This window comes from Rhinatrema bivittatum, chromosome 10 (assembly GCF_901001135.1).
Source record: "Rhinatrema bivittatum chromosome 10, aRhiBiv1.1, whole genome shotgun sequence".
Lineage (NCBI taxonomy): Eukaryota > Metazoa > Chordata > Amphibia > Gymnophiona > Rhinatrematidae > Rhinatrema > Rhinatrema bivittatum.
The window spans coordinates 119,768,887-119,788,367 of record NC_042624.1 but is presented as its reverse complement, the minus strand read 5'-3'; the positions used below and the strand labels follow the sequence as shown (position 1 = coordinate 119,788,367).

Below are 19,481 nucleotides of genomic sequence, written 5' to 3'. Positions count from 1 at the left end.
AGCGCAATAGCGCCTATCTCCCGGAGTCTGTCCAGAGTCAGCTGCACTGCTCCTCTCTTGAGGTCCAAGCCACAGGGGGAAAAGATGAACCTTCCCTGCGGGGGGCGGACAAATTCCAATGCATAGCCGTGTTTTATTGTATCCAGGACCCACTGGTCCGAGGTGATCCGTGCCCACTCCGCGTAGAAATACGTTAGTCGGTCCCCAATCTTGGGGACAGGGGAGTGGGCGAGACTGGCATCATTGTGAAGACTTGGTATAGGGGTTCCCGGTTCCGGGAGTAGTGCGTGCGGGCAGACGCCCGCGAAAGGAGCGCGACCAGGGCTGAGACCTGGGGGTGGATGACCGGGAGCCCGCCTGTCTGTATCCCCTGTAGCGCCGTTGCGCTCTGGCTCTGGTCTGAGAAGAAGAAAATGCTCTGGATGGTCGAAACCTATCCTCCGGCAGCCGATGAACAGCGTTCTCCCCCAGGGACTTGATGATCTGGTCCAAATCCTCCCCAAAGAGGAACTTGCCCCTGAAGGGAAGAGAGCCCAGACTCGACTTAGAGGACGTATCAGCCGCCGAATTGCATAGCCACAGTAGTCGTCGTGCTGCCACTACCGAAACCATGGATCTTGCGAGGACCCGAAAAAGGTCGTACGAGGCGTCCGCCCCATACGTCACTGCGGCTTCTAGCCGATCTGCCTGGGCAGCCTCATCGGACGGCAGGTTCTGAGACATGAGGAGTTGTTGCACCCAAAGGAGACTAGCCCGCTGGGCAAGCGAACTGCACATCACCGCCCGCATACCCAGAGCGGAGACCTCGAAAACCCGCTTAAGGAAAACTTCCAACTTACGATCCTGTGTGTCCGCAACACCGCACCTCCCGTCACTGGGATAGTCGTCCTCTTCGTGACCGCCGACACTGCGGAGTCCACCTTTGGGACCTTGATGAGGTCCAGAAAATCTTCGGGGAGCGGGTACAGCTTTTCCATAGCCCGGCTGCTCTTCAGGGAGGCCTCCGGGGTGTCCCATTCCCTGGTGAGAAGTTGTAAAAACGAGTCATGAATGGGAAAAGCCCGAGCCCTCAGCCGGAGTGCCGCCAGGACAGGATCTCCCTTCCTTGAAGAAGTGACGACAGCGGGAGCTACTGGGGCAGGCGGGTCTGGTGGCGGGTCCAAATCTAATTCTTGGATGATCTGCGGGATGAGGTCGTCCAGCTCTTCCCTCTGGAAGAGGCGTAGGGTACGTGGATCATCCCCCTCCTGCGTGCCGTCCCCTTGTCCCCCGTCCGAGAGGTCAAGTCCATGTCCCGCTGGGTCTGGCACCGCCCCCACTGCCGCGGGCGTGGATCGGACCCGGGTAGGAAGGCGGGAGGCCCCCACTCCCGGAGGGTCGGGGGGGGCCGGCGTCGAGGGCGACATCCGAGGGATCTTAGGAGGGGGGGGGGTCCCACAGGTGCTTCCAGCCCCTGCAGATAAGCGGTATGCATGAGCAGGATAAACTCCGGAGAGAACCCCGGCCTGCTTGGGTGCGCTTCGGGGGCGGCGTGGTTCCTGCTCCCTGGCTCTGGGTGCTTGGTTCCTGCACCAAAATCGGGGGAACACCCCCGCTGGTAGAGTCCTCCAGGGATCCGTTCTCCCTCGTGGCCTCCAGGGATCCGTTCCCCCTCGTGGCCTGCGCCTCAGGGCGCTCAGAATGTAAAATGGCCGCCGTTCCCGCCAAAAATGGCGGAGTGGCCGGCCCGCGCCGCCCAGGCAAAAAAGAGAAATCAGTCAGGGACTGTGAGGTACCTTCCCCCCCGGGGAGGCATCGTGCACAGATGCCCTCACGGGAAATCCGGGACCCCGGGTCTCCGCAGGCCGCACAGCGGGACGGCCGCGGCATCGGGATCGCTGTAGGAGAAAAGAAAAAGCCACGGGGGGGGGCCACGCGCACAAAGGCGCCGCTGCGGGGGGGCCCGGTCGGCCCGCACTGCCCGCTGTCCGAAAATAGAGGAGGGTGCCGCGGGGGGGCCTTCCCGGCCACACGACCCGCCCCAGACATCTTTCCCTAAATGGCTCAGCAGCCCATGAGGAGCTGTAAAATGGCCGCGGGTGAGGGAGTAAAGAGCGAAGAGGCCGGCTCCACCGGCTTTCGCGGGCACCGGGGGCTGAGCTGTGAAGGAAAAAACTACAAAGGAAAAAAAACAAACTTACCCCTGGCTGCAACGAGAAATAAACAGCAAGGCCGCAGAGAAGAGACAAGGAAGATAAGCCACTCCCCAGAAGTTGAAAGAACTCTGCCTTTTTTTTTTTTTTTTAAACTTAATACAAACTTGATACAAACTTGATCCACAGAAAAAGCCAACAACAAGCCATAATCAAGCTAGAAAGTGAAGAAAAAGGAAAAGGAGGGGAAGCCTGATTCCCCTACTCGCATCTGCTGGAGTCAGAAGATACTGAACTCCTGCAGAGGGGGTAGTAGTATATATGGTGACGCCCCCTCAAAGCTTGTGCTGACTCCATCTGCTGGATTGGGGACATAACCCACTGTCTGGACTGATCCAGGTACGTACAGGGAACAGGCCAGTTTCTAGGATATCCACGATGAATATGCATGGCGTCAGTGCATGCAAATCTATTTCACTGATATTTATTCACTCCACACAGTTATCACCATTCTGTGCTTCTGTCTATGTAGAAAGCGCTTGTGGACCAGTGGTGTCTGACTGTCGGCACAATTCCGGCGCTAGTCGCAAGGGAAGCACTCTTCTCTTAGGTGCGAGCAGCCAAACGCATCTTTGTGCCTGCACTGGAATGCATATTTTCTGTGCAAAAGACTTACTGCCAATGCAGCAAGGAGTTTTGCATGCAGAAAATGTGCATTTCCAAATGGGAGTACTGCTTAGCCCCCTCGCATGGAAATCCCATGCAAATGAGGGCATTAAGCAGGACTCCCCCATGCAGAGAGACTGCATCCCCTGGATCAGAGCTGGAGTAACGTTTCCAGTACTAAAAAAAAAAAAAATAATGGAAAAAAGGTTAAGAAAAGGAAAAAAAATAGTCAGGAACTCTCAGGGTAAGTGCCGGTAGCCACCACCTCTTAACCGGATAAGTACTGGCTTATCCAGCTATCTGGCAGGTGCTTCCTTGTTTCAGATAGCAGGAAAAACCTGTATTTATCCAGCTGCCACCACTTACCTGAATATTGGCCTGTCAGGGATGCCTTCCCGAATTAAAATGTGCGTTTGGTGAGTTTTTTTAACTGCATTAGCTTACTGCATCATAAGAACATAAGAAGTTGCCATGCTGGGTCAGACCAAGGGTCCATCAAGCCCAGCATCCTGTTGCCAACAGAGGCCAAACCAGGCCACAAGAACCTGGCAATTACCCAAACACCAAGAAGATCCCATGCTACTGATGCAATTAATAGCAGTGGCTATTCCCTAAGTAAACTTGATTAATAGCCATTAATGGACTTCTCCTCCAAGAACTTATCCAAACCTTTTTTGAACCCAGCTACACTAACTGCACTAACCTCATCCTCTGGCAACAAATTCCAGAGCTTTATTGTGCATTGAGTGAAAAAGAATTTTCTCCTATTAGTCTTAAATGTGCTACTTGCTAACTTCATGAAATGCCCCCTAGTCCTTCTATTATTCGAAAGTGTAAATAACCAAGTCACATCTACTCACTCAAGACCTCTCATGATCTTAAAGACCTCTATCATATCCCCCCTCAGCCATCTCTTCTCCAAGCTGAACAGCCCTAACCTCTTCAGCCTTTCCTCATAGGGGAGCTGTTCCATCCCCTTTATCATTTTGGTTGCCCTTCTCTGTACCTTCAGGGTACAGAGAAGGGCAACCTACATCCTACTTCCTTCTCTGTACCTCAGACGAACTGAACGAAATCACTGTGAACCTGGAAGATGTAGGCCAGATTGACAAACTAAAGAGTAGCAAATCACCTGGACTGGATGGTATGCATCCTAGGGTACTGAAGGAACTCAAAAATGAAATTTTTTATCTACATTTCTGATGTAACCTACCATTAAAGTCATCCATTGTACCTGAAGACTGGAGGTGGCCAATGTAACCCCAATATTTAAAAAAGGCTCCAGGGGCAATCCGGGTAACTATAGACCAGTGAGCCTGACTTCAGTGCTGGGAAAAATAATGGAAACTATTCTCAAGATCAAAATCGTAGAGCATATAGAAAGACATGGTTTAATGGAACACAGTCAACATGGATTTACCTAAGGGAAGTCTTGCCTAACAAATCTGCTTCACTTTTTTGAAGGAGTTAATAAACATGTGGATAAAGGTGAACCGGTAGATGTAGTGTATTTGGATTTTCAGAAGGCGTTTGACAAAGTCCCTCATGAGAGGCTTCTAAGAAAACTAAAAAGTCATGGGATAGGTGGCGATGGCCTTTCGTGGATTACAAACTGGTTAAAAGACAGGAAACAGAGAGTAGGATTAAATGGCAATTTTCTCAGTGGAAAAGGGTAAACAGTGGAGTGCCTCAGGGATCTGTATTGGGACCCTTATTTTTCAATATATTTATAAATGATCTGGAAAGGAATATGACGAGTGAGGTTATCAAATTTGCGGATGATACAAAATTATTCAGAGTAGTTAAATCACAAGCAGACTGTGATACATTACAGGAGGACCTTGCAAGACTGGAAGATTGGGCATCCAAATGGCAGATGAAATTTAATGTGGATAAGTGCAAGGTGTTGCATATAGGGAAAAATAACCCTTGCTGTAGTTACACGATGTTAGGTTCCATATTAGGAGCTACCACCTAGGAAAGAGATCTAGGCGTCATAGTGGACAATAGACTGAAATCATCAGCTCAGTGTGCTGCAGCAGTCAAAAAAGCAAACAGAATGTTAGGAATTATTAGGAAGGGAATGGTTAATAAAACGGAAAATGTCATAATGCCTCTGTATCGCTCCATGGTGAGACCGCACCTTGAATACTGTGTACAATACTGTGAGTTAAAAAATATTTTAAGCTGAGGCTTAAAACCACGCACTGAAATCAAGCGCACAGTGTTTTCAGGCTCAGCTACCTGCATCGGCCTGTTCATGCACGTCAGTTTATCCATAATATGCAAACTTTGCAAATAACCTGTGCTGTTTGCAAAGTGCTTGTGTTGTCAATGAAACTGCATGCATTAAACCCTGCCACTGTGGCCTCACATGCCAAAAGCAGTGCACCTGTGCAGCCCCAATGGACAGAAAGAAGTGCAGCTGAAAACCAGAACAGGCAGTGGCCTCCACAGCCTGGAGCATGAACAAAGCCCTTCCCTCCTGGGCAGTATACAAATGGCAAATCAAGTCACACAAAGACAGGGGTCCTGGACTCCAGAAAGAGGGAGAGCTTTATTGGGTAAAATTCTGGTAGACAAGAGGGACGATGGGAAAAAAAACTAAGAAGAGGTATTGTTGGGCCAACAAATCTTTAGGTAAAGATGAACTCTGTAAGGTGAGACTCAGGGCCATCCATACGGGGACCTTAGGGAAGAGAAGTGGTAAAGGCAGAAAGGAAAGGAAGTCCTAGAACAAGAGACACACAGGAGGCGTAGCCTCAGAACATAGGGCTTCACAGAGAGGCCAGAACAATCTCCAAAGTCAAGACGCATGGAGAACTGGTGAAAGTAAAGTCAGAGGTCAGGGAAAATGGACACAGACTATAGATGGGCCTTGTGGGGTTTGCTTCTGCACTTTACCTCTGCATGCAGCTCCAGGCTCAGGTCAATGGCAGCCTCTCCCAGAATCTTCTTGATCTCAGGCCTCTCGCTGGCTGGCACATGCTCCTCCACCATTTTCCAGAGGGACAAGGGCGGCTCCAAGGCTTCCCCACAGTCACTGTCCTTGTCATTGAGAGACATGGAGAGACAAGCAGTAGAGAACCTGCCAATGGGGCAATGAACAAAAGGTTCACAGTCTCACCTTTCCACACTGCAGATGCAAGGCTCAGCACTTAATTATATGACAATTACACTGTAATGAACTTGCAGATGCCAATTAATACAGAATCACTTGAAAATTAAATCATATTTGCATGCAGATAATTAGTGTTTTGTTGAATAATTATCATATAGAAACATTGTGCAATGCTTAATTGCATGATATATACACTATAATTATAATGTTAATTTTGAATTACTCAAAAGTAAAACTGCACTTAATTAACCTGTAATTACACTGCAGACAAGCCACTCTGCGCTTAACTGAAGCGCAGAACATTTAAGATTTAAGCTCTCGACCATGACCGTACATTTTCACAGCAAGTATGTTGGTGGCTGTTTAATTAGACCTCATCTCTATAATTGCAGTGCACTGCTTAATTACACTGATCTCCAGATCATGGCCTGTGGCCAACCCTGAGTGGGTAACAGTGAGGTAGACAGACATTTCCACACAATATTCCTAAAGAAATGCTTGTACTGAATAGGGAATGAGAAAGCCACACCGGGACCATATGGTACTATCTCCAAGTTGTTAACAGAGGTACCAGTGGCTGAGGTGAGGAGTAACTACTGAACATGCTGTTCTTCCTGCTCATACCAAAGCATTCCAATGTTTAATCAGCAAATGGTCTCCTTTTTTAAACTGGAATTCCCAGCTTCCAGGCAAAACTGCTTTTCTACGGTTTTTGCCACCTGCTTTCAGGGGTAGGCAACTCCAGTCCTTGAGTGCCCCAAGCTGGACAGGTTTTCAGGATCTCCACACTGAATGTGTATGAGCTGCGTCTGTGTGCCGTGGAGAAAGTGCATGCAGATGCATCTCATGCACATTCCGGGTGGAGATCCTGCAAACCTGACTGCCTTGGGCACTCAAGGACCGGAGTTGCCTTTAAATGTGTGCTGCTGGGGTTGTCTCATTGCATAAAAATGGTGGGACAAAGGCAAGTGAGCAACACTCTTTGTATAATAAGAGACACTCTCCAGTGCCACTTTATAATAAAGTGAGTGTTAAGTGCTTTATCAAAACTTGGCCTGCGATGCAGCAGTTCAACTTCTGCAGGGAACGTAGCAACCAATCAGAGCAATCTGATTTGCTGAAAACCCCAGGGTGTTTTATACTAAGGGGCTGACATAATAAGCTAAGCCTTAAAACTGTTTTTAACCCCTAATGAAGTAAGCGAATGATATGCTAATACAATGGGAGTTAACAAATGTACCCAAACTAGTTTGGGTACATTTGATTCATGGTAGAAGGGGAGCACTATCAGTATCGGGTGCTGCCTTTTGGCCGGGCGTTGGCACCCCACATCTTCACAAAATGCCTGGCGGTGGTGGGTGCTTACTTCAGTAGGCAAGGGGTCCACATCTTCCCCCTACCTTGACGATTGGCTTAACAAGAGCAACTCCAGGCATGGGGATGGAATTGGTAAATAAAGAACAGTTAGTTACTCTTTCAAATAATACTAAAATAAGGTGGACATTCCATGCACCAGCAGATGTAAAAGAAATCATAGAAAATACTTTTTCCTTCCTTCTATGTACAACATACATAACATACACAAAGCTATCTACAAAGATAACTCCTCTTGGCTCAGTGAACCGATCCGTCTCATGCAATCTGCCCACCCCACCAGAGCAAACCACAAATGTACACTGCAAGTCCCACCCCTCAAGAGGGCCCGACTCACTTCAACCAGGGACCGTGCTCTCTCAATTGCCGGTCCAACCCAATGGAACGCACTACCCTCTCACCTCCATCTGGAGTCATGCCCTACTAAATTCAGAAAAATGCTAAAAACCTGGCTCTTCCAACAGGCCTTTCCAGATTAACTCTGATACAAGTTACACCCACCCTGCAGTTTTTGTAAATAGTTTCATTCCAACCCCCTATCCCCCCTTCTCGTTCCGCTATGCTTCGGGCTCTCTGTTAGAGCCCCTCTAATTCTTGTTTGCTTGTTGTCCACCCCCCTCCCCTGTTCACTGTATTTTCCACCTTCTGTTATAATGTAAACCGATATGATGTGTATTTTAATGTCGGTATAAAAAAACTGTTAAATAAATAAAAATAAATAAATAGAAAATGTCATAAAGAAAATGCTTAGCATGCAATCAAACATGATTTATGCACAAAAACCAAACAGGTTTTCTGTGCTTAAAATAGGATTTATGTGCACAAAAATGCTTTCTGTGTTATTTTTTGTGTGTGTGTGTGTGTGTGTGTGTAGTTTATTTAAATTTCGAACCATTTTATATTGATGAACAGGAACTTATCCCACTAAAAAAAACAACGTGATTGAAAATTCTCTGCCCATGCAGGTAAAATTATGCGCACGGGGTTAGGCAGGGGCACTGGAACCTCCATGTGCAGCCTGCATTGTCATGGGCCATCGCCCTTCCTGCAGGGCCAGTGCAAGACTAAGCCAGTAATAATCATTGTTGCAGCCCTGCTGTACAATCGTAGGTCCCTGCCCCAAGGAGCTTACACTTCACGCGGATGCCCAGGGCCATGGGAGATCAAGTGGCTTACCCAAGGCGAGGAGAAGGATCCGTGGAGCCCCGGCCTCCCCCTCCTCGCGCGCGCCCCCTTTATTACACAGGGAGAGGGAGGACGGAGAGCGTGGGCTCCTCGCCCCGGTACAGTGTGAGCGGCCGGGGCGGAGCGGGCCGGGCCCGGCCCCGTTATACGGCGCTGTCTCCGTGCCGATGGCGGGGACCTGGCGGCGCACTTCCGCATCCAAGGTAAACACGCCCGTCTCCAGGCAACGGCGCCCCGCCCCTTTTAAAGCGGCCGCCCGGCCCCGCCTTTTAAAGCGGCGATGTCTCGCTCTGAGCCCACGGCTGCCTTCCCCGCAGTCAGGAGGAGTCCCGGGACTGACCCCCCCCCCCCCCCCCGACCAGGAATAGCAAACACGTGCGCCCCCAGCCCGGCCCTGCCCCGGATACAGAGGAGGGAGGGTCCTTCAGCGTAATCGGAGACCCCAGCCACCCCCGCCCGGGAGGAAGCCAAGCGGCGCAGAGCAGGGAAGCCAGAGCCGAGCCTAAGCGCGCAGCCCATCCCTCGGGCCAGCATGCGGGCGCGCCGCCTCGTCCTCTCGCTCTGGCTGCTGCTGCTCCTGGCGCCGCGGGGCTCCCGGGGCTCGGCGCTGGCCGGCCAGCCGGGCACGTGCGAGGCGAACGGCAGCCTGTACTACGCGGGCGAGTGGTACTTCCTGGACTCGGACCCCTGCACGCAGTGCGAGTGCACGGCGGAGGGCCCGGCCTGTGCCCGCACCGAGTGCGCGGCGCTGCCCGCCGCCTGCATGCACGTCAGCCACTACCCGTCCGACTGCTGCCCCCGCTGCGAGAAGATCGGCTGCGAGCACCGGGGCCGCGTCTACGAGCTGGGCGAGGCCTTCCAGGTGAGGCGCGGGGTTCCGAGCGCCATGGCGGGCTGCCCCGGCACTTCTCTTAGGGGGCCACCTAGTGGCCAGGCTGTGCAGGCGATCAGGCTTGGCATTAACCTCTGCTTCTGAAGGAGGCTCCCCAGATGCGCAGGAGCAAGTAGGAAAGGAACTGCACAGCGATTGGTATGACTGCTTCCCTTCCTCCCCAGAAAATGTTTTCATAACTTTTGTTTTGCAGTTTTGGGTTAGATCCATCCTGTCTATGGGAGAGCATTCTTGTGGTTTCCAGCTTTTGTGCTGACCTCACAAAAATGAAACACCCCTTTCTCCCCTGCTCTTTCCCATTCCCTCCCCCCCTGCTCAGCCCGACTCCAGCACTAGCCTAGTTTCCCCATCCTGTCTCTGAGGCTGCTCCCGAGGTCCTCCTGTTGCCACATGGGCAGCCGGCCGCGCACTTGTGCCTTCTCAGGGCCATGACCCCGCCCCCCCCCCCCCCCTTCCTCTGTGGACCAGAAAGAGCCAGGGGCCCCTGGGCTTGCAAGATGTGGGAATCCTGGCTCTTGAGACTCGGTTGCTGTTCACCATGCTCTGTTCTTGATCACGGTGGCCCTGACCGGACTATCAGGCCGATGCAATGTGCGCTCAGTGTTGTGCGCCCACCCACCTTTCCTGGATGCGCGATGCAATATTTAATTAAGCGGCTGCGCTGGAGGTAAATGTGCGTCCCTAGACCGCCTCGGTATCGGGCGCACAGGAGAGGTGACTGTCAGCGGGAATGGGAAAACGGACGCTCAATCGAGACAGGCATAAGATACATGGCCTGGACCGTGTATCTTCTGTGTTTATTAGACGTCTAGAATTTAGTGTTTTTACTTTTTTTTAAATAAATGCTGCTTTATTTGGTTCCCCCTACTTCGTATCGCTAAGTTAATATTAGGAGGAATCTCAGAAAGCAGGATTTTTTTTTTTTCAATCCACCTTTGAGTGTGGCATACCTTAACGCCATCCTGGGCTGGCGTAAAATTTGCCGCGTTGTAAGGGCACATTGGCTGAACGAAAAATTTATTAGATCGCGGGGATTAGCCAATAGCCTCATCTACATGAATTTCCATGTGATGAGCACCGTTAGCTACGTGGTGTTTTGGGAGCGGTAATCCCCATATTGGATCAGGGGTCACGGACGCGCGTCTAAAACGCCTGTCCAATCACGTTAAGCCATGCGCAGCGGCTAGCGCCTGTTTGCCCAATAGCCTACAGAATCTGTGCGCACAGATTAGTGCTTCTCCTGCCAAATCCCATGTTACTCAAGGCATTAGCTGCTAGTCCCTAATGCAGAGCGGTGTGTAGGCTTACCCTAAAGCTGGACATTTAATGCCTGCTCGGAAGAGGAGTAAAGTTTCTGGTGCTAGGGGTTAAGTCTGTGGGGACTGAAGCTGGAAGTTATGGGGGTTCAGGAGATGTATATGCAGACAGGCAAAGTGAATACAAACTTGCTAAAAAGGAGAGGCTATGCATGAGGGCTCCCTGAGGAGAGCCAGATGAAAGCAGGGGAATGAAGTGTAGGTGTGCAAGGCCGGGTTTGAGCTGGATGTCGAGGTTCTGCACCTTTCCTCTTGGACGGGATGGGGGTGCTCTGCGCCCCAGACTGAACGGCATTTCCTGTTTTTGCTGGGAATCCTGCCCGGCAGTGGGGGAGGGGGCTGGGGATAAACGCTTCCAGCTGTGACCTGCTGTCTTGCTGATTTGGTCCAGATCTGTGGGTGTGGCTGTCCTACAAATGGAGCAGCACATCCCAGATCCGATGCTAAAGCAGCTTTCAAAAGATCAAATAACCTTCCCATTGCCCCCTTTCCGTCTCCAGCCAGCTTCCAGGGCTGTGGCAGCCCATCCAATCTCCATGATGCCATGAAAAATGTGAGAAAAAGCAGAATACTTGTGAGCGGACAAAACGCTGCAACAGTGCCAGCTTTTAAAGTGGCAGGGGCCAGGTCTTTAAAATTGCACCCGCGGTTTCTTAACGCACACGTGAACTCGTGATGCAGCGCGCTGACTGGAAAACGCAGTGTGCGGGGAAGAAGGCGATTTATGTACGGAAACCACGCTTTCAGCCTCAATCCAGAGTGCTTGGTTCAGCCCCATGGACTTAACATTGGCTGCCTCTGCGCATTAACAAAACCCGGGTTAAGCCAGCGCACCTCTGCCTTCATTAGCACTGGATTGCCACGTGAGGCCCACAGAAGCTCCTTGCTGCATGGGACGTGAAATATGCCCACAACCGCTGGTAAGACCTTTGCTGAGCGCACCTTATTGCATCGGGCCCGTAATACAAAGTTAATTCCCCCCGCCTGTATAGAGGCGGCGGCATCCTGAGGAGCTGTGAGAGGCGGACAGGTTTCCGACCTAACGTCTGTGCAGTAACAGTGCCCTCTGGTGCTTACTGCCTTTCAGCAAAAGACCAGGAGTTACTTGTTAGTGCCCGACTGGGTTCAGTTTCTCCCAATGCAAGGAAGGCAGCAAAACAATACAAAATCACAGGAGGATGGCAGAAAGCAGATCTGTACAGCACTAACATCTTATATCTGATTGTGTTGTAGAGCGTGAGAAATAATTATACATCATAAGAAGTAGACTAAAGTACAAATAAACATAGTTAAACAGCAAATACTGCGTTACCAGCAAGGTGTGCAATGCACGGATGTTGTTTGAGCCTCCGGGAGTTGCACTGTAGCTACAGCTGCTTGCAGCGTTGTAGTTGGGTCACTGATGGGTCGTGGCCTGCTGGTTCCGGCCCGCTTACGCCGTAGCTTGTTCCGAGCTCGTGTATCCATTAGCCGGCCCTTCCTTTTCTCCTTAGCTCCTTGCTGCACAGCGAGCAGCTGGTATTTGGCTAAACCCAAATATTTCTCAGTACATGCACTGCCGAGGTAAAAAAAATATCTCCAGAGCCTAGAATGAAGCCTTTATGCTTTTGACACATTTTACCCAGAGGGTCCTTGAACCCACCCTGTGCAGTGGATATCATCCCGTGGGATTAAAGCCTTGCACACGGATCACCACGTCTGACGTACACTCGGGAACAGTTTAAGTAAGGCTGCAGCAAGGGGAGCACTACCATAGGACCAGCATGGTCAAGGTGCAGATTAGAGGAGTGCACACAGCACGGATAACGCCGAGGAGAGGCTCATTTATGCAGGGCGCACGCTGCACTGATAACACTGAGGAGGCGGGCGCACTGCAGCAGGAAGCGAGCAGGGGCAGTGCTGGGTCACACGCTTACATGCTCGGCTCCTGGTCACTGGGTGTTTGGATGTGCCGGGATGTCATTTCACCTCTACTCATTGGTTATGCTGAGGTTTATTATGGGGATTTGGAATATTCCTTTAATCCTCTTGGGAGGGTGGGTATTTGGGTCACTATAAAATGCCAATCCGAGCAGCAAAGCATCTCTGCTCTTGGTTTTGGAGTACGGCGGCTCTCTCGGCTCCTTGGAGTGTAACGGGAGCAGGCGTGGGAGACCAGCGGAGGGGCCAGGAGAGGTTTGTGAAAGAGAGTGGGGCTGTGCGGGGCAGGGTCTCAGTTGGGGTGTAGTCACAGAGGGCAAGAGCAGCGTTGGTGAGTTTCCCCTGCCCGGGAACGAGAGAGCCCCCCCAGCTCTGTGCCAGACCCCTCATCCTTTCAGTCCGTCTCTCCATGCTTTCCTGTCTCGTCTCTCCCCAGCCCTCCGAGTGTGAGCAGTGCACGTGTGAGCCGGACGGCATCGCCCGCTGCCTGGTGGCGGACTGCGCGCCCCCTCCGTGCGTGAACGCCGTGTACGAGACGGGAGAATGCTGCCCCAAGTGCATCCAGGGTGAGTCCCCGAGCACCGTGCCCGGGAGAAGACCCAGCAGCGCGCAGTCCAAACAGCTTTTCTTTCTTTTTTTTTTTCTTTTTTTTTTATTCCTTGGAATAACTTTTCTTGTTCTCTCCCTGCCCTCCTCTTTTTCTTTTCCCCTCCCTCTCTCTCTTTCATTCTATCTCCTTCCCCCTCCTTTTCCCCAGGTCCTAACTGTTACGCAGACTCCACCCAGAGCCGGATCATCCCCGCAGGCGACCACGTCTGGGTGGACTCCTGCACCAAGTGCCAGTGCCACGACGGACAGGACGTTGGCTACTGGGAAGGCAATCGTGTGGCCAAGTGTGAGACCCTGCAGAACTGTAAACCTGAAGCAGGCGTGCACAAGTCCTAGGAGGGGAGGGGGGTCACGGCCTCGCCAGGACCTGTCGCACTGCTGAGAAAATGTCTCAGCCAGCCCAGCCCCCACACCAGGAGCTACAGGACCTGCACTCTTCAGCTCAGAACCAAAATTCAACTACACGCTCAGTTTCCTTGTTCTGTTTGTTGATCCTGTTTGCTTTTTGTTACATTTTTTTTTATTAAAAAAGAAAAAAGCTTTGAGTGACCCTTCCCTGGTCTCTCTGGACAGTGCTTCCCAGGGACTCTCTGGACAGTGCTTTAGAGGTGATAAACAGGAGTAGTAGATCAGGCTCGGGCTGCTATTTTGGCAGGAACGGAAATCGAGCAGACGCGAGGGTCCCTGAACACCGCTGTTGAAACAGAGCAGCTCCAGTACGGGCACGAGGATCGGTCATTCATCGTCACGCTTTCTAATGATGTTAACGCAGACCAGCTCCCATCCTGCTGCAGTGGTAGAACACCTGTCTCACCCCCCTTCCAGAACGTGCTGCGGGTACTAGCAGGGCCATCTCGCCCGCGTACTTGTGATGGGGAAATGCAGCCGCTCGTCTGTGCTTGGCTAACACATACAAAGCAACCGAGTCCCACGCTCCAGGGGTTCTGGACCCAGGCTCCTAATCTCTCCTGCATTTTGCCCTCCCTGATGGCCTGTACTCAGCTGTGATCTCCCTTACCTCGTTCAGGAATGAGATGGGGTCGGGTACAGCACCGCCGTGAGGCAGTGGGAGCAGAACGGCTGCGGTGTTTGCATTAGCGAGCGTTAGGCAATCAGCCAATGGCACAGTTTTTAAGGAGATTTAGGAAGGATGAGGGTAGTATTGCAGTTACCTTCTTGTAGGACAAGAAAACAAGGATTTTCTGTCTTCTGCGTGTTATCCCCATCCTGCATTTCTGTAATGCCGTGGCCTACATGGAACGGTGTTGCAAGATAAAAGCTGTGTGCCTGAGTAAGTGCTTCAGACAGAGTTAGGCTTATGCTAATTTCAAGAGACCTGTTTTGTTCAGACCTATACCCTTATAAATCAGTGTGAAACACAAGTAATTGTAGCTCACCCTATAAATAAAGGAACAGTGTTGGCATGGGGTCCTCCTTTTGCAGCTCTGCATGCCCAGGGTCTCTGACACACGGCTGTGAGTACAGCGGGGCAGTACTGGCCCTTTGGTTACATGAATAACTTTTCTCATCCGAGTACTGGAAGAGCCCGCGCCTCGCTGCTGCTCCGACACCCCCACGGCAAGGGCAGCAGGTGAATGGGAAGCAGTGGTTCCTTCAGTACAAGGAGGCAGCCGCTTACCATCAGAAACGGGAGGCGCCCAGCCGAATTCAGGCCTTCCTGGCACAGGTGCGGGCTGTGATGGCGATGGCGCGTGTTGGAGGGGGGCCCTGAAATGATGGAGCAGGCAGGGACGATAGGAAAGGTGGGCCAGGGTGGTCTCGTCTGCCAATAACTTCTATGGCACAAGAGGTCATTCTGGCACTTCACCTTCACTGGAACAGCAGCCGATCATTGCCTGTGTGGTGTTCCAATGCTCCTGCAGCCCCAGCCTCCCCCAGCAGGAGGTGCTGTGCAGAATGGTGCACAGGCACTACCTGTGAGAGGGATCTACCAATTATAGAATAAAGTGACCATAAACAAGTATAAATGGAAACATGCAGACAAAAACTAAACTAAAACCTTCAGCAAGCCAAACTCTGAATGCAATGCAACAATGGAAAAACAGAAACAACAACATGCCTCGTAAAACATCAAACAACAACATTAAGAAGTATAAAACATCATAATAGTAAAACCATGCCAGTTAAAAGAATATATTTTAAAGCAGCTGACAAATAAAACATCCAATAATTAAAAACTCATACACAAATTTTTTTAACGTTTTCCAAACACCAATAAAATATTTCAGAACAGTAGACACAGTGAATAACATCCAATATTTAAAACTACTAAGAATTAAAAAAATGCTCTCCATACCTGGAAACTTTTGATTTCCGGTCAACCTGAGTTTGTTGTAAATTGGGTGGGGGAGAAGGCACACAAACTTTCACCTCTCTCACACACACACATTGTCTCCTCCATATGCAATCACACACTCTCCACCCCATGCTTTCTCTCCCACGTGTAATCACACACACACACATTGTCTCCTCCACATGCAATCACACCCTCTCCACCCCATGCTTTCTCTCCCACGTGTAATCACACACACACACATTGTCTCCTCCACATGCAATCACACACTCTCCACCCCATGCTTTCTCTCCCACGTGTAATCACACACACACACATTGTCTCCTCCACATGCAATCACACACTCTCCACCCCATGCTTTCTCTCCCACGTGTAATCACACACACACACTGTCTCCTCCACATGCAATCACACACTCTCCACCCCATGCTTTCTCTCCCACGTGTAATCACACACACACACATTGTCTCCTCCATATGCAATCACACACTCTCCACCCGATGCTTTCTCTCCCACGTGTAATCACACACACACACATTGTCTCCTCCACATGCAATCACACACTCTCCACCCCATGCTTTCTCTCCCACGTGTAATCACACACACACACACATTGTCTCCTCCACATGCAATCACACACTCTCCACCCCATGCTTTCTCTCCCACGTGTAATCACACACACACACACACATTGTCTCCTCCACATGCAATCACACACTCTCCACCCCATGCTTTCTCTCCCACGTGTAATCACACACACACAGGCTCGCACCTGCGCTCGGGGCCTGGGCCTCTGCAGCCACCGGTGAGATGGGCTCCGCTGCAGCCAGCAGGTCCTCCCTCTATCTTTGGCTGCCACGGGATGGGTGCCACGGCGGCCTGCCAGCACTGTCTTCAGGTGAGGTCTGCTGGCGGTCAGCAAGTCCTTTCTGTCTTTCCACGGTGACCTGCCAGACCTTGAGGTGAGCGGAGTCACAAAATGTCAGCACCTGCTGCTGCGGGCCTGGCTCTGCCACAGCAGGAGAAGACATTTAAGTGGAAGCCCTGCTGCCAGCGCAGGGAGAGAATCACAAGCCTGATGCGGCGGCAGCAGCCAGAGTTTTAACTCCACTCTTCAGTGCCTTTCTGCTGCTGCCTTGCCACTAACAATGGCCTCAAATGCGTGCCTGGCATAGGCCGCCGACCCCTGTCATAGAGGCTTATAAAATCATGAACGGGGTGGAATAGATAAACAGGGAACGGTTATTTTACTCTCAGATAATACAAGGATTGGGGGACACTCCATGAAGTGGGTTGTACATTTTAAAAACTGGAGAAAGTATTTCTCCACTCGCCTCATACTTAAGCTGTGGAATTTGTTGGCACAGCTGTCTTTAAAAGGGGTTTGAACAAATTCCTGAATGAAAAATCCATAAACAATTATTAGATCGGTAGACTTAAGAGAAAGCCAGCACCTACCTCTGGGAATGGAGAAGAACAAAATGGAAGAGCTGGCCCCTGTCAGACAGGATGCTGGGCCGCATGGACTTTTGCTCTGACCCAGCAGGGCACTTCTTATGTACTTATTGGCTAATATGATGTTGGGCTAAAATACACTGCGTTGAATATTAGATTTATTATAATCGTGTTGCCGCATGTTGAATGTAACGTGCTCCCTGCATCGAATCAGACAGGGGCTAGTAAATGAGGGTTTGCCTGTTATTCACGAATCCCTCATTGGCTAAAGCTTATTGCCCCGGCAGTAGTCACAGTAATCCCTCTGCATATCCCCGGGGGCAACGGGAGAAATAGCAGCAAAATATGTGGAATCCTACCACCAGGCCCGAAATGAAATCTGAGCAGCAGCAAAAGCTGAAGCACGTCTCTTGTACCTTTACTTGACTATTCTTCTTCTTTTGAAATCTTTTTCCTTTTCTTCCCCTTTTATTTTAATCATTATGTATATTGCTATGGCAACACATGACATTGTTATGCCAATAAAGTTGCTTGAAACTTAGTTATTAAAGCTAAGCCTCTGCTGAGAGCTCATGGAATGAGATTCCTGAGCAGGTGGAAGTTCTGGAGCTCGGACTCCTCCCACCTTGGGGAGATTTCAGATACTCCTCATTCCTCTCTCGACATCTTGAGTAGGACTTGTATTAACTTGCAGACCCTCACCAGCCAAAGGCTCAACCCACATACTAATCCCACTGTAGCCCCCAACTATCCCTGTATCCAAGGTCCTAGGTGCTGACCCCGCTGCAGCCCCCCACCAATCACTCAATCAGAGGACCAAGTCCTACACACTAACCCTTCTGCGGCTTCTCCATCCAGAGGACCCCCGTTGCAGCCCCTCAGCCTCCTGCGGTCCAGGTCCCCCTTACTAAGCCCTCACCAACCAGAGGACCAGGTCCCCCTTACTAACCCCACTGCAGCCCCTCGCTAACCAGAGGACCAGGTCCCCCTTACTAACCCCACTGCAGCTCCTCGCCAACCAGAGGACCAGGTCCCCCTTACTAACCCCACTGCAGCTCCCACCAACCAGAGGACCAGGTCCCCCTTACTAACCCCACTGCAGCTCCCACCAACCAGAGGACCAGGTCCCCCTTACTAACCCCACTGCAGCTCCCACCAACCAGAGGACCAGGTCCCCCTTACTAACCCCACTGCAGCTCCCACCAACCAGAGGACCAGGTCCCCCTTACTAACCCCACTGCAGCCCCTCGCTAACCAGAGGACCAGGTCCCCCTTACTAACCCCACTGCAGCTCCTCACCAACCAGAGGACCAGGTCCCCCTTACTAACCCCACTGCAGCCCCTCGCTAACCAGAGGACCAGGTCCCCCTTACTAACCCCACTGCAGCTCCTCGCCAACCAGAGGACCAGGTCCCCCTTACTAACCCCACTGCAGCCCCTCGCTAACCAGAGGACCAGGTCCCCCTTACTAACCCCACTGCAGCCCCTCGCTAATCAGAGGACCAGGTCCCCCTTACTAACCCCACTGCAGCTCCTCGCCAACCAGAGGACCAGGTCCCCCTTACTAACCCCACTGCAGCTCCCACCAACCAGAGGACCAGGTCCCCCTTACTAACCCCACTGCAGCCCCTCGCTAACCAGAGGACCAGGTCCCCCTTACTAACCCCACTGCAGCTCCCACCAACCAGAGGACCAGGTCCCCCTTACTAACCCCACTGCAGCTCCTCACCAACCAGAGGACCAGGTCCCCCTTACTAACCCCACTGCAGCTCCCACCAACCAGAGGACCAGGTCCCCCTTACTAACCCCACTGCAGCCCCTCGCTAACCAGAGGACCAGGTCCCCCTTACTAACCCCACTGCAGCTCCCACCAACCAGAGGACCAGGTCCCCCTTACTAACCCCACTGCAGCTCCCACCAACCAGAGGACCAGGTCCCCCTTACTAACCCCACTGCAGCTGCCACCAACCAGAGGACCAGGTCCCCCTTACTAACCCCACTGCAGCCCCTCGCTAACCAGAGGACCAGGTCTCCCCTTACTAACCCCACTGCAGCCCCTCGCTAACCAGAGGACCAGGTCCCCCTTACTAACCCCACTGCAGCTCCTCACCAACCAGAGGACCAGGTCCCCCTTACTAACCCCACTGCAGCTCCTCACCAACCAGAGGACCAGGTCCCCCTTACTAACCCCACTGCAGCTCCCACCAACCAGAGGACCAGGTCCCCCTTACTAACCCCACTGCAGCCCCTCGCTAACCAGAGGACCAGGTCCCCCTTACTAACCCCACTGCAGCTCCCACCAACCAGAGGACCAGGTCCCCCTTACTAACCCCACTGCAGCTCCCACCAACCAGAGGACCAGGTCCCCCTTACTAACCCCACTGCAGCTCCCACCAACCAGAGGACCAGGTCCCCCTTACTAACCCCACTGCAGCTCCCACCAACCAGAGGACCAGGTCCCCCTTACTAACCCCACTGCAGCCCCTCGCTAACCAGA

The 19,481-nt window shown here is 51.8% G+C and overlaps 2 protein-coding genes across 5 annotated transcripts in view; one reads left to right on the top strand and one right to left on the bottom strand.

Annotated features, from left to right (window-relative positions):
• LOC115100137 (coiled-coil domain-containing protein 24-like) overlaps window positions 1-8,819 on the bottom strand; it is a 53,705-nt gene extending 44,886 nt beyond the window's left edge. For all 4 annotated transcript variants that reach the window (XM_029618390.1, XM_029618391.1, XM_029618393.1 and 1 more), the window contains exons 1-2: window positions 8,470-8,819; window positions 5,703-5,886 (exon numbers count right to left, since the gene is read on the bottom strand). In XM_029618390.1, coding sequence (XP_029474250.1) covers window positions 5,703-5,864 — 162 coding nt within the window. In that variant the 5' untranslated portion in view covers window positions 5,865-5,886; window positions 8,470-8,819. The remainder of the gene's footprint in view (window positions 1-5,702; window positions 5,887-8,469) is intronic.
• An 11-nt stretch (window positions 8,820-8,830) lies between these two features.
• Window positions 8,831-13,770, top strand: LOC115100138 (von Willebrand factor C domain-containing protein 2-like). The gene is made up of 3 exons (XM_029618395.1): window positions 8,831-9,340; window positions 13,043-13,172; window positions 13,364-13,770. The coding sequence occupies exons 1-3, from the start codon at window positions 9,011-9,013 to the stop codon at window positions 13,549-13,551; spliced, it is 648 nt and encodes a 215-aa protein (XP_029474255.1). The 5' UTR covers window positions 8,831-9,010; the 3' UTR covers window positions 13,552-13,770.
• Window positions 13,771-19,481: the final 5,711 nt, after the last annotated feature.